Source organism: Mytilus edulis, chromosome 8, assembly GCF_963676685.1.
Source record: "Mytilus edulis chromosome 8, xbMytEdul2.2, whole genome shotgun sequence".
Classification (NCBI taxonomy): Eukaryota; Metazoa; Mollusca; class Bivalvia; order Mytilida; family Mytilidae; genus Mytilus; species Mytilus edulis.
The window spans coordinates 47,360,016-47,375,040 of NC_092351.1; the positions used below are offsets into that span (position 1 = coordinate 47,360,016).

General features: G+C 31.3%; 2 protein-coding genes across 5 annotated transcripts in view; both read left to right on the forward strand.

The window, feature by feature from the left end:
• The window catches only part of LOC139485741 (uncharacterized), a 33,735-nt gene extending 33,122 nt beyond the window's left edge, over positions 1-613 (forward strand). For all 4 annotated transcript variants that reach the window (XM_071270394.1, XM_071270395.1, XM_071270396.1 and 1 more), the window contains one exon: positions 109-613. In XM_071270394.1, coding sequence (XP_071126495.1) covers positions 109-399 — 291 coding nt within the window. In that variant the 3' untranslated portion in view covers positions 400-613. The remainder of the gene's footprint in view (positions 1-108) is intronic.
• An 11,152-nt stretch (positions 614-11,765) lies between these two features.
• On the forward strand, positions 11,766-13,874 carry LOC139484140 (uncharacterized). The gene has a single exon (XM_071267868.1). The coding sequence runs from the start codon at positions 11,766-11,768 to the stop codon at positions 13,872-13,874; it is 2,109 nt and encodes a 702-aa protein (XP_071123969.1).
• The last annotated feature ends 1,151 nt before the right edge of the window (positions 13,875-15,025 follow it).

The window sequence follows — 15,025 nt, forward strand, 5'->3', positions numbered from 1 at the left end:
AACGTTTATAATTTTTTTTTCAAAATGATATAACCTCACTTTTCCTTCGATTAATCCAAAATATTTTCAATGAAATTAACATATAATAACTACTATTCCCTTTTGCAGAAACTCTTGGACGATGAATCCAACTGCAAAACAGTTCTGAAATATAAAACCGTATGTCAACAATTCATCGAAGTATGTGTCAAACTATGTTACCTGTCAGCTGTTCAGGATCCTCCAATGTTTCTAGACTTCGAACCAAATGACACATTTGATAAAAGTACTTTCAAAGAGTTCACAGTTTCAGGTTCAAGAAGGGATTATTTGGTTTGGCCTGCACTGTTTATCCAGAAAGATGGCGCAATTCTTTCCAAAGGAGTGGTACAGCCCATAAAGGAATCAGAGGATACATGAAATACGTGAATTTATCTTCTGCGCGAGAATACTCAGATGATGTGCATTTTTATGGAACATGCATATTCTGGTTTGAAGATCAGCTTGATAACATTATGTATTCTGTTTTCTATAATTTATTTATTCATCTTTATCTATGTCTTTACAATTATAAGCTTGTCTATTCTATGGTAATCGATTAAACACAAATATTTATTAAAGAAAATACAAACTGTGCTGTATCCATCGCCAAATAACTATCCTGTACGAAACTTACTCTTAATAAGGAGGAGTATTTTATACGCGCTTAAGCCTACAAATTAATAATGTCAACTAAAGTGGGTAAGATTATTGTAAATGCATACGTGAGAGTATGCTACAGTTTATGTATTTTTCAATGGACACACGGACTCTTAGAGAGCAATGCTCTTTTGTGGTATAACTGTCGTGGAAGAGGATGAGCGCCCTGGGAATACTTGACCTTGCTGCATTATGCTTGTGTCTGTCTGGATCTTTTAGTTCATTGTGTTGTCTTTTGTTGCTATATGTCATGTTAGTTTTTTTGTTTGTTATTTTGACATTGATATGTCCGTCTGTGTTCCCTTTTTAATTGGTTTCCATATTATCTGGCCAATTCCTTGACGTATAGTTTGCAGTATTTTGTTTTGCTCGTTGTTGACTGGTGGCTACCAGTCTCTAGGTCTCTGGTGGATAGTTGTTTCACTGGTAAGCATACCATATATTATTGACGAAATTTAATTGATGTCTTAGATACATGATTTTGTAAGTTGTCCTTGGGTTGCAAGTAGCTTGCAGTGATTGCAAGTTCACTAAGATCAGTACTTTGTTGCTTTTTACCGATCTGATGATTTGAACCCTTTGGATAGAGTGAGGTTTTGTTATGTAATTACAATGCAGTCAAAGATTAGAGAGGGGCACCAGAAGTCATGTTTAACCTGCTACACACTCTGAGTGTCAGTTCGAGACGAGGAGTCTGCTAATCTCTGGTTGTCGTATCTGTTTTCGTTTGTTGTGTTTTACATTGCTTTTTATTTGGATTGTTTTACATTGATTTACAATGTGGCGACATGTTTAGCTTGCTACTCGGTATATAATTTCTTACATCTACGTCTTTTGTTCTCTGGTTGATACTTGCCACCTTGGCAAATCATACCACATCTCATAACTTTATAATGTAGCTTATCTCTTGATAAAGTCTGAATTTGGGTTACAAACAATGCATTCTTATTTTTTTTCTAAACACTTGGGCATAATTTTGCAAAAAAGAAATGTAAAATTTGCAGTTTGGCCCTTGTCTTCCTTAATATTTATCACTTACATTTTGACATATTTTAAATTATACCAAATCTCCACCAAGGAGATGTGACATGACTGCCAATTAAACAACTACCCAAAAGGGTCCAACTGACGTTAATACAAGGAAAAAATACCACGGTACGGCCCCCAGGATTAATCAAACTCCATGCCGTTTTGTAATCGAGTATTTGGATCTTGGAAAACCCGACATACCAGAAACGTAAAACGATTTTTACGAACAAGAAAGTTCAAATATAATAGAACAGCATATTTCTACAAGCCTATAGTGTCAATCTAGTGAGAAGTAAATGCAGGTGACATTATCAATACCAAGAACGTACATTCGTTATTTTATAAAATTGTTTTGTACAAGTAAGTCTTGAAAAAATATTTTATGAGCATGATATTTGTATTGCAAGCTTAATGCCGGGAATCATTCGTTAATATAGCTTCCTTCAGTCATGAATGGTTATTGTCCTTTTGTATAACACTTACATGACCTTAGATACATGTAACCATAAAATTACCGTTTGCTTTTAATTAGATAGTTGTTTGATAAGAGTCTACAAGGTCTTGCTGAATATCAAATCATATATTATTAATTTATTATACCTTTACAAATGCGATAATGCTACAAAAGCAATCTTGTTTCAAGCTTTGATTGTCTCTCTTTAATTTAATGAGACAGCAGTGTGGAAAACTGATCATAATGAACACAATATTTGGTGTACGAAAACTAGACAACGTAACATCATTTACAAGTGTGACATCTATCCATTAGAGATTAAGTAATGTAAAAGAGAAATTGATGCAATATACTAGTTCAGAAACATTGATATTGGGGTATAAACATGATAAAGGTCAAGACGACGGTTGTTTTTAAAGGACTACAAGAAAACAAAATAGAAATGCATGAAAAAAAGACATGTGAAAATTGAGAATGGAAAAGGGGAATGTGTCTAAGAGACAACAATCCGACTATAGACCAGACAACAACAGAAGGTCACCAACAGTTCTTCAATGCAGCGAGACACTCCCGCACCGGGATGCATCCTTCAGCTGGCCCCTAAACAAATATATATACGAGTTCAGTGATAATGAACGCCATACTTAACTCAAAATTGTACCCAAGAATCTAAAATTAAAAATAAAACAAGACTAACAAAAGCTAACAACTATAGGTAATCGTATATGAAATCTGCAACAATAAGTAAGACCCATACCACAGTGAGAAATAATATATAAAAAATTTAATACACATACTTAAGTCAATTTGTCCACCGTATATATATCTTTCTTGAATTCAATTTTCTCTCATAAATGGTGTCTATTATTGATAAGCCATATTTTTTTATTAGAAGATTTACTAAAATTCTTATTTTTATTATCATTTAGTTAAATCAACGTATGGTTTGCGTACTACTGTTGTTAGGCATGGGCATTGAATCTGCAAATGGATTTCCTATTCAACAGACTTGTAACATTATTTATTTTTTCTTTCACCAACTAATTAATAAATAATACATGCAATCAAATATAAATTTGTAAAATCAACTTTTACAAATAAGTGTAAGAATTGAAACCTGACTACGAAAATAAATAAATAAAAAACGAATTTCTAAAGCAATTACCACAGATGTACTACTTCTTACTCAACTTTTTTCAGAGTTATACTGTTTAATTTGCATGAATAGAAAACAGTATTGGTTAAAATGGACGAAGTAAGCAATAGTTTATCAATAAAAAAAAATATCATTTAAAAATAAACATGTTTTAATTAATAAATGTTTCTTTTTCACTATTACGTCTCACTCCACCTCATATCTCTAATCTTCCGTTCTGTCTGATTCGCACCTACCGTTGTCTCGTCCTTACTTCACCATTCATCGTCTCTTACTCACTGTTGTTTCATTCTCAAAACCGTACTTTCTCTCTCATTCACACTCTCATTATCCTCACCACCTTTCACCCTCACTTTCCCTCTCTCAAACTCTCCGTCTCACACTCATTCATATTCTCTCTCCCTAAGTTGTTTTCTCTCTCTCTCTCTTTCTCTTTAACCAATTCTCGCTCTTTCTAACCAATTCTCTCTCACTCACTCACTCTCACACTCAGTCACTCACTCCATTATCTCTCTCACTCATTCTCTCTCTCCCACTTACCTTTCTTGTAGAATCAATTCTTAGCCTGACCGGTACATGTATCAGATATATAGTTTCACTTCTTCAGGGCTATGCAGCACACAGTCCATCGACTAGGACACCACTATCTACCAGTGTATGAGAAAGGTTAGCAAACTTCCTTCAGTTACCTTCATAAGGAAAGAATGCAATTTGTGAAAGTCCACAGAAAAAACTCATCTCTTATTGCATTATTTCCTTACATATGGAGTGGTATTTTAACATTTTATTTTTTATAATGAACATATTGCTTTATTTTGTTGTCAAATTTATTTAACTTTGTGTCTATTTTATTCTTTTTATATCTTAAAATTAAAACATTTCCTTTATAGTGTCTCTTCTCGAAAAATATTAAACGCGATGAAATAAAGGGTGCTAACTGCGTTTGATATATATTTCATTAAACACAAAACTTTTAAATCGTGTTAAGAAAATAACATAGTATGCAATATGGCTTCCAGCATAATTAAATCATATACTAATTTATAAAATCAGTTCACTTGTAATCAGTGAAGTGTAAAGTTATCAACATAAAAGTTCATATTTGAAGGCAAGCAAGATTGGTTTTATTTTTCTTAAAATTTTTTTTTTATTTATTATTCCTTTCTTCATTTTAACCATTTGCGTACTAATTAAATTAACCAGTATTGTGTAAACTGTTTAACCGTATATTGAGCGATTTTCCAGAAATATGGGTAAACAACATTATAATACCAGTTTTCAAAAAAGGACCAGTAGACGACCCTGGCAACTATCGTGGTATTTCTCTCGTATCACATGTGGGTAAACTGTTTACATCAATTATTAACACCAGGCTTACCAAATGGAGCGAAACACACAATATAATAACCGATGCACAGTTATGGAACAACTGACGCCATCTTCGCACTCCATTCCCTTATTTCTAAGTATGTGCGTAGTTGAAAACGATTTTACTGTTGTTTCATAGACTATAAAAAAGCATTTGATAGTGTGTCTCAATTGTGGTTAAGATTAATCAGATGTGGTATAAGTGGAAACTTATTAACTGTTATTAAATCTATGTATGCCAAAATTAAATGTTGTATTAAACTGGAAGGAAATTTTTCAAATTTCTTCCAAAGTAATGATGGTTTAATGCAAGGAGAATCATTATCTCCTTTTTTATATTCTTTGTATATATTAATGACATTGAAAGTGAACTTTTAAGTCAAGGTTGTCAGTCATATGAGTTAAGATGCTCAATTTATATTTGCTAATGTATGCAGATGATACAGTTCTTTTTAGTGAAACTATTGATGGTTTACAAAAGATGATAGACAGTGTAGACATATATTCTAGAGAGTATAATTTGGATATTAACTTGTCTAAAACAATAAGTGTTGTGTTTAGAAATAGAGGCCTCGTTAAAGCGACTGAAAAATGGTACTTAAATGGTGTTGATATTGAATTATGTGATGAATTTACATATCTTGATCTACTTTTTAAATACAATGGTAAACGGCTTTGTACATACACAGAAAATGTTAGCAAATCAGGGTAGAAAAGCTTTATTTAGTTTATATAGTAAAATATATGATGATTGTTTTAACCATGAAACTATGTTATCTCTTTTTGACACATATGTATCTAGTATATTAAATTATGGTTGTGAAGTCTTGGGGCATCACAAAGCCGAAAATATTGAGAAAGTTCACTAAAGTGTTTTAAAACGTATATTGAAAGTCAAAACAACGACTGTTAATTATATCTCATATAGTGAATTTAAGGTAGATATCCATTGTACATAGAGAGATATTGCAGAATGCTTAGATATTGGTTTAAATTATTGAAAACAGATAACTGTATTTTACAATCTTGCTACCAAGAAATGCTAGAAAGATCGATATTAAAACCTCGTGACAAACAAAATTGGGCATGTGAAATAAGAAACATATTATTTCGTTATGGTGGTCAAGATGTATGGTTACACCAAAATGTTATTTTCATCAGTGTTGAAGCATATGATAACAAGATGACTAAGATCATAACATGTCATTTCCATATTAGAACGTATTAGCCGTTGAACTGCCTGTACACGTGTACGATGTGTGAGGTATGAAGGGATGTGTATGTTGACTTATAATGCCTACTTCTTAAGCAGACATGATTTCTAAATAAGATTTTAAAACCGGTTTAACCTACCACATAAGTGGTCACTGAAACATGTTGACTAAATTGTCTGGTATAGCATCAATAAATAATCATAAATGGCGTGATACTGTACAAAGATCTACAAATATATACTAACCTGAACATAAACGAAGAAAACTTATATATTACATTATGTAAATTACGGATAACAATTATATTTAAAAGTGTTAAATATGAACTTAAATCTTAAAGATAATTTTAAATTTATCAAAAGACGACTTTCATGAACGACAACTGTATTTGAATATGCAGATATTTTAAAGACACAGTGACAAACACAGACAATTGTTATCTATTATCAATATTATATATACATGACATTATCCACTATCCTACAATAGGGATAGTTGATTTGCCTGTGCACACACCAGGGACATAAAATACATTTATACTTTATATTCACAATTATGAATTTTGAATGCATATGTACTTATTCAATATTTAAGCTGCTATATTTAACTACATTATGTATTTTATTTTGTATGTCATTTTTCCCCTTATTATTATTATTATTATTATTATTACTATTATTATTATTATTATTATTATTATTATTATTATTATTATTATTATTATTATTATTATTATTATTATTATTATTATTATTATTATTATTATTATTATTATTATTATTATTATTATTATTATTATTATTATTATTATTATTATTATTATTATTATTATTATTATTTCAGCACCTCCCAAATTAGAGTTAAAAATATACTAATTCGAAATTTGTTTGAATGAATTTCAAAACCATTAATTTCAGAAAATGGGTGAGGTGAAGGGGGTAAAAGGGTGATCGAAAACACAAAAAGAAGGGGAAATTACGATTTTTGGCCACTGTTTCATAACATTTGATAGTGTGAATCTACGTGACCCGGGGAAATTATTGCGATTAAGACAGAAAAAACAGTGCTAAAGACATTGGAATAAACAAAATAATCATGGGTCACGTTGGCGCAGGCATTTTTAAAAAACTGAATAAATCGTTATACGGAACACCTGCAAAGTGAATAATAATTAGAATATTTGAAGGATAACAGATAGTTTAAAAACCCCTCACCTCGCCCAGTTGCTAAAATTGGTGGTTTTAAAGTTCATCCAAACAAACTTCAAACATCAGGGAATATTCTAACATGATAAGTAGCTTTCCAAAACAGAATTTGAGAAAATAGGGGGGGGGGGGGCAAAAAACGGGCCTTATCGTACCTTGTCCTTTATCTAGCTGCTAGCTAGCCTATATTGAGGATCATTGTATTTACTTTTTTTGCATTCAGAAAAGTTCAAAAATATTAAAAATTCTAATTAGATATTTCGTGGAAGGGCGGACTAAGAGATTTCAGTGTTTGAAGACTAATTTCTCTAGAATCCACGAACTATAAATGAAGTTTTTTTTAAGTTACGCGTTGTTAAAGATACAGTTAAAAAGTCAGTCGTCAAATACTTTAAGTTAAAAAAAAAAAATTATCCGAACACACCTAAAGTATTTATGACTCATCAGTAAGATAATTCACTTGACCCATATATTTCAATCTTTTATTACCTTGATTTTTAACCTGTATTTTTAAATCTATTTTAAAAAAAATCTAAAACGAGATGATGCATCACATATTTGTGCTTTCTACGTTTTCAAAACAATAGTATGCAAACCATTCACATCCGAAATTGAAAAGGCGAACTCGACTTTCTCTTTTCGGTGCAATTATTGTCCTTTTTAAAGGATTTTCCAAAAAAAAAACTATCGCCGGCGGCATAGATTCAAATCAATGCTTTCGACAGATCAATCTATTAACTTTTCTGTGAATTTTTTCGACGGAATTGATGCTTAGGCACTAAAAGATCCACTTCGATTTGAACCTGCCAAAATCGACAGTTTTATGTAAAGGAGTAGGTTCAGTAAGGCCCCTTTTTGGCCCCAATATATAGCGGTTTTACAAAATTGTTAAAATGTATACTTTAAGTAATTTCATTGGAAATTAAAATGCTTCGGTTACATACATATGGGCTGTTTTTGACAAAACAATGCACATATATCCGGTACTAGTATAATTAAATCATGATAAATTACTGAAATTCTCACAATTTTAGCATTTTAGTTAAATTTTAGACGGTTATCGTATTAAATGAAAGGGGCCGCATTCTTGTTCATTCTTAATATTGAAATGTTAGTTGTTTTTTATGATACTAGTAATACATAACATATATAAAGGTTGTGGATGAACACGGATGCGGTCACTTTCATTTTTGACAAAAAACATCTGAAAATTTACATTTTTGAGCATATTTGATAGATTTTTCATATTTAAGCTAGAATCGGAGAGTTTTTAATGAGTCAATCAGTTAAAATCTTTCACATAAATTTATTGAATCAACTGAAATAGACACTCAAGTGTTTAAAAAGTGTCTAAAATCAGTCTTATAAGGCCTATTTTAGAATATGGGAACATAATTTGGGATAAATGCACACAAGAAGAATCAGAACTTATTGAGTCTGTACAACAAGCTGCTGCCAGAATTGTAACTGGGCTTCGAAAGGGAACTCCTAGATGGAGATTATATAAGGAATTAGGTTGGGATTCCTTCCAGAATAGACGTCAGAAAAACAAATTATTGTTTCTTCATAAAACTATTTCTGGAGATTTCCAAATTATATTGCTGCTGATGTCTTGTCATATACAAACACAAATGACCAGTATGGTCTGAGAAAAAAAAGGGAATTTAAAACTCCTCAGTGTCGAACCACAGCCTAGAAAAACAGTTTTATTCCGCATACTCTTGAAAAGTGGAATTCACTTGATGGAGAAGTTAAAAATATTTTAAGCTTTACAGGATTTAAAAGAAAACTGAATGAGGACATAAGTCCTTGTCCTGTTTTCTTTTCCACGTGTTCACGTAAAGTTAATATAATCCACTCCCAATTAAGAAATGAGGCTAGTTCTCTTCTGTGATCATTTGTCGGACAGCTCTATATGTGCCTGTGGAGATCCAATAGAGGATAATTTTCATTTCTTTTATGTTTGTCCATTTTACATCTATCAGAGATATGAGCTCTTTCGAAAAATAAGTAACTTTGATAATGTCAATCTTGATGTCCTACTACAGGGTTGCTCAGACTTGAATATTTATGAAAACACAGAGATATTTACATATGCACAACAATATATTTATGAAACTGGAAGATTTTTATAATAATTCATGTGATATTATACTGTTTAGAAATCAGCCTATAACCACAGTGTACCACTCTTTAGTCTTAATTAAAGACAAACCAACTTTTACACAAAAAAACAACCAATTGTGTTAAAGCATCTTTTTGCAAATAAATTTATATATATGTATTTTATTTTATTTTTTGTATTAGTAATTATATTTTCAAAAATCAAGAAATTAAAAGTCTTGTAATAAGATGGTACACTAAATTATTTATGTATTGCAAAAAAGGGCCAATCAATTCTTGTTATTCATATAAATAGAACAACTTTGTTGCAGTGAGTTTGTAAATTTGAGTAAAAATCACTTAATGATCTACTTGATTCCTTACCAACACTTATTAATGTGGTATAAAATTCGACATTACCTTCAGTAGGTCTTGCTTTGACTTTGTTAACATAGTTATTTATATATGTATGTACACAAAAAATACTTCAAGAAGTGGGGGAATTGCCTCCCCTGACTCACTGCAACAACGTATGATCTATTAACTTATCAGAAAATTATATACTATCATGCATGTTATTTAATCCATCTTGTATGGGAAAGGATTTGTATAGGCACTGCCTTTTGTCCAATCCCTTTGTTTAAATGTACATTTGATATTTGAACAATAAAATATTTTGAATTGAATTGAATTGAAAAACTTGAAATTTGAGGCCAAATTCGCCCCTTACCGGAACTACTCCTTTGACAGTTCTTGTCCATTCGTTTTTGATGCGTTTTGTTATTTGATATTACCATGTGATTATGGACTTTCCGAATTGATTTTCCTCTAAGTTCAGTATTTTTGTGATTTTACTTTTTTTCAATAATTCAAAACTTTACAAATATCTTGAATCTCCATACTATAAATAAAGTAAACACACTTATAGAAGATGCATAAAATAATAAATTGTTAATATCTTTATTAAAACGTTTAACGCCCAAAGAAACAGATGTAAACAATTTAGATATATCAACTTTGCTTGTATACCTTTTCTACCAAAGAGTTAAATTTCTTTTGTTTAATTTCAATTGGGTTTCCGCTTGTCTAAACATACATTTATATATTAGTCTCGGTCATCCAGCCGCTTTATTTTAAAGTATACGCGTGTGGGTAATCGAGACTATTATTTATTATAATTTAAACAAACCACGTGACATACTTAGAACTACTTCCTTTATTTGGTTTCAGCATATGAAACTAATGACGTAAAGAAACAGTCAAATAACTAAATAACATTTAGCATAAGATAAAGTCTTAGATATGACACAATCAACATTAGACTCATCGTTGGTATGTTATGTTTAAATATATTTATAAAGTTATTTTCAGTTTCGTTTGTCATCATTATTACGCTTAACCTTGAATTTCAATAAGTTATATTTTTCAATGTTCCAACAAGAAAAGGGATGATAATAAACTTTCTTGATAATAATGATTCAACCTTAGCACGTATTGAGCAGTTATTATGATCTATTATCCTAAGGACTGAATGATTTTGAGGTCGATCCGAATTTCAAGATAGACAGAGAGACCATTAAATAATGGGATTTTTTTTTCATGCTTTTTTCTAAAAATATACCGTGTTTAAACTCAATATGGTATATTTGGGAAAAAATATCCTGTTGATAATCAATTAGTTCGACTGTAAAATCTTATACTGTTGTCTTTATGTAAAAAAAAGAGACAGCAAAATTACAGGAGAAAAAAATCACAAGATAAAAAAGCCCAGACAACATTATGACTGTAAAAAACCCAAAGAAAAGGCAATTAAATCTACAACATTTAACAAAGGTACCAGAATTACAATTAATTAGTCAGACGCGTCTACATAAGACTCATCAGTGACGTTCAGAATAACTGTAATAAAGACTGAGCCAGTACATTGACTCAGTGATAGAAAATGAGATAGGATATGAATACAATTTTACCAAAATATTAAGCATCTAAGTACCCAGGATACTTTCGATGGCAACAAATATATTAGTAAATGCAAATCGAATATCCATGAGACCATGAATGTATTATATTGACATTTTACTCTCATACTGAGAGCTACTGAGAGCCACCACTTGACCCTTATTTGAAAAAGACAGCAGGATCAGAAACGCGGTATTTATTCATGTAAATCATTTGAATTGACCAATAGATTAAAAGACATTTAAATTTGCATTGCTGAAAATTAAGCTTCTAGAGTTGCCCAAATTACAGTCATATGCTCTCAGGATCTCGAGAGGTAAGTGGGATATGAAATGAGGTAACCTATACTTTTCCCTTTATAGGCGCAGTAACTGTATTCACCCATACATTAAAAAGTACTGGTACAAAAGATAGGACACATGCAAAGTCTGTATACATAAACGAATAATCACATGAAACATATTCGTTTAAATTTTGTAAATTGATGTGGGTTATGGCAACAAAAAAAGAAACTAGCACGGTATATTTTTCATTTTCAGATTTATGACACTGACTTGGAAAAGGTATCAGATGTTGTCTCTAAGGCAATATTTTATACAATGGCATCTTCTTGTAAGTCAAAAGGGCAAAAAAACACTATACTTACGCAAGAGTATTTGTATTATATACGGAATAAATGTGCAATACACAGATTTTACGGTGGAAGTGCGGCAGAGGGAACTAACTTGGAAGACAGCGATATCGACCAAATGATCGTTGATTCAAATATTACGGCTTGTAAGGATAGAGACCAATCAAACGATATCGAAGGGCAGGTTTTTATTCTAGACACTTCCGTTTGCCGTCCCGGTTTTGCTAGATTGAAAACTGTAAAACTTGACCCAAACATAAAAACACTGTTTAACAATCATGGAAAGACTATCAATGATATGTTAGAAACAATCGAAGGAGACAAAAGATTTCTTTCCAGTGATAAAATGGTTGATTTCTGGATGTATTTCCTGACAAAAACGAAAACAGCAGAAATATCCCGTCATGGACCAAGTGCCACTGCAGCTAATATAGACACATACGGCTTAATTAAGAAAAAGAGAGGTGCAACATTGGAACAAGATTATGCCTTTGGAATATCGTTATACGAATGGCCAATTGATGGCTATGAGTGGATCAACAGAGAAAGAAAACATAGATGGCCTTCTCCAGAATTTATTGAAAAAATTACAAAGCTGAAATGTCACGTTGTCGCTGTGGGAGATAAAATGTCACCTACATCGTCATTAGAATGGAGAGTGTCGTTTTTGTTACAAGAAAGGGAGTTGGTATGGAATTTTAATGATACTCAGCTTCAATGCTTTATCTTGATGAAAAATATTTTGAAGAAATTTCTACACCCTATCGCACCAGAAGAATTGAGCTCATATCATATGAAAACAATACTACTTTGGCAGTCTGAAAATAATCCTCAACATCTATGGCAACCAAACCAATTACTTTGTTGCACCGTTAAATGTCTTTTATTTCTAAAACATTGCATAGAAAAACGTTATCTAGAGCACTACATTGATCGTCGAATCAATCTGTTCTCGTATAGATTTGAAAATCACATTTCCAAAGAAAATATGGTCAAATGCATTGACGAAATTTTAGCCAATATTGTAGCCCGTGTTTTGGAGTGTGTCAATGGTGTTGACCTGTTATCTCCATGGCGAGAGAGTAAAATGGATGTTGATGATTTTTTGCAGTTATGCAAAGAAAGACTGAATTCTAAAATAACAACAGAATTTGAAACATACAGATTGCCATTGGAATATTATCATAAATTTCAAAGTGTTTTTGGAGTAAATTTAGAACTTGTTTTTCCTGACTATAAGCTACTTGCAGAATATGTTGAAGGTTTTGAGGATCTCAAATCGACAATGGACATCGAAGATGGCTTCATTGAAGCTGTGCGCATGTTTAGTAATATTCGAAGTGCATTAACACAATTGGAAACGATCATAAATGTCAAGGATAATACTGTAAAGCAGCAAAAACTAGAAAAGTTACAGAAGTTTCTGGAGGATAACCAAGATATTGATGCATTATCTGGTAAATTGTATTTAGCTACATACTATCTAAGACTTGGAAATTCTCAAAAAGTTATTTTAATTATTAAGAGTATCCTTGATTTGCCGTCCAAAAACCTACTGTACATTGGCAATTGTTCAAAATGCAAGACCATACACATTGATAATGGTACTACAACTCAACTGAAAGGACTTCCAAATCCCTTTGATTACACTAAGAAATATCTTTCTACAGCTCAAGATGTAATATTTTCGAGAGCAGACCTATCGATTGTTCCCCAAGCTCTGAAATTCGAATGTGTTTTAGAAAGAGCTTTTTTGATTCATCCATTAGTGTATATGTTATACCTAGCCGTGATAAGCAGCGAATGTGACCAGGAGGCTTACATGTACATGTATGCTTTAGACACTACAGTAAATGAATGCGAAGGAATTTTCTATAGTTTTAGGCATTTGAACATATTAGGGTATTGTTATTTCCATAATGGCGACTTTAAAAAGGCGTTCGAGTGCTATACAAAGTCGTTAATGCAAACTGTTCCGACAGGGAGACAAACTGCTGCAGTGTTTCATTTAATCATTTTAATGTTTCATGTAATTAACAATAGATACGGAGAAGAAGATATTTATAAACGACAATGATAGTAGACTTGTCATAAGAGCTAAAAACAAAAACAATATAACACGAAATAAGCGTTCAATTATAATTTTCTAGTGGAAATGAGTGTTAAAATATAATTTGCAGATAAAAAAAAAAGAATTTGGGTAAAAGCCCATGCTTAAAAAAAAACTTAAAAATAACGAACCCCATGGGAAAACAAAGAACTTCTTTTGTCTTATAAAACACTGTCAAACATTTAAACATAATATCCACACTGATATGTATCCACACTTGTAATTGAGACGATATATCTATTGGTTATTTCTTTTACCCATATTTTATCTATTCTCGATTTGGTTTGCCCTTTATTCTACTCTTTTAACAAATTAATCATAATTTTGTAAACACCATCCAGACGCTCATATTAAGGATATATCTACTGAACTCAAGCTATGACAGATTATTTGTTAATGTTTGTGTAGGTCATGAAATATTCAAAACAATTTTAATCCAACTATTGATAGAGGTCCTCAACTGTTTCTCGAAATCCTGAAATCAAATTACAGAGGTCCTTTTAAATATTTCAGAACATAATGAAAAGATTGATGGAGATCCTGAATCATTTAATTTGTATAATGAAGGTGTCTTGGAATTGTTAAAAACAGACATATAAATATTTTTAACAAACGGTTTGCCAAAAATGTTACTTGAAATATGAGACTACTATAACACATAGATTGGTCACTTCCTGTACTGACCAGTCAAATCGTAATTATTTTTGTGTCATCGATAACGCCCGAGTCACGTGATCTGATGAGTTATAGTAGTCTCAGTTGAAATAAAAAAAAATCCGCTATAAATTACGTGACGTTTTTTTTATCTGAATATATATTTATAATAAATTAAAACAAACCATGTGACATAATAAAAACACTTCCTAGTTAAAGTTGTCAGGTCTTGTTATCTTGAAAATATAATATACGGTTTTTTTTTAAATCTGAACATATATTTATAATAAATTAAAACAAAACACGTGACATAAAAAAAATTACTTCCCTTTTTCGGTTTGAACATATGAAACTGATGACGTAACGAAACAGGCAAATATATATACAGTGAGCATGAGATAAAATCTATGATATGACACAATTAGCATGGAGCATGTTATGTTATATTTAATAAAATTGAGAAT

What these genes read in the sequence shown, in the direction of transcription:
- LOC139484140 (XM_071267868.1), top strand. Translation starts at nt 11,766, where the DNA reads ATGGCATCTTCTTGTAAGTCAAAAGGGCAAAAAAACACTATACTTACG.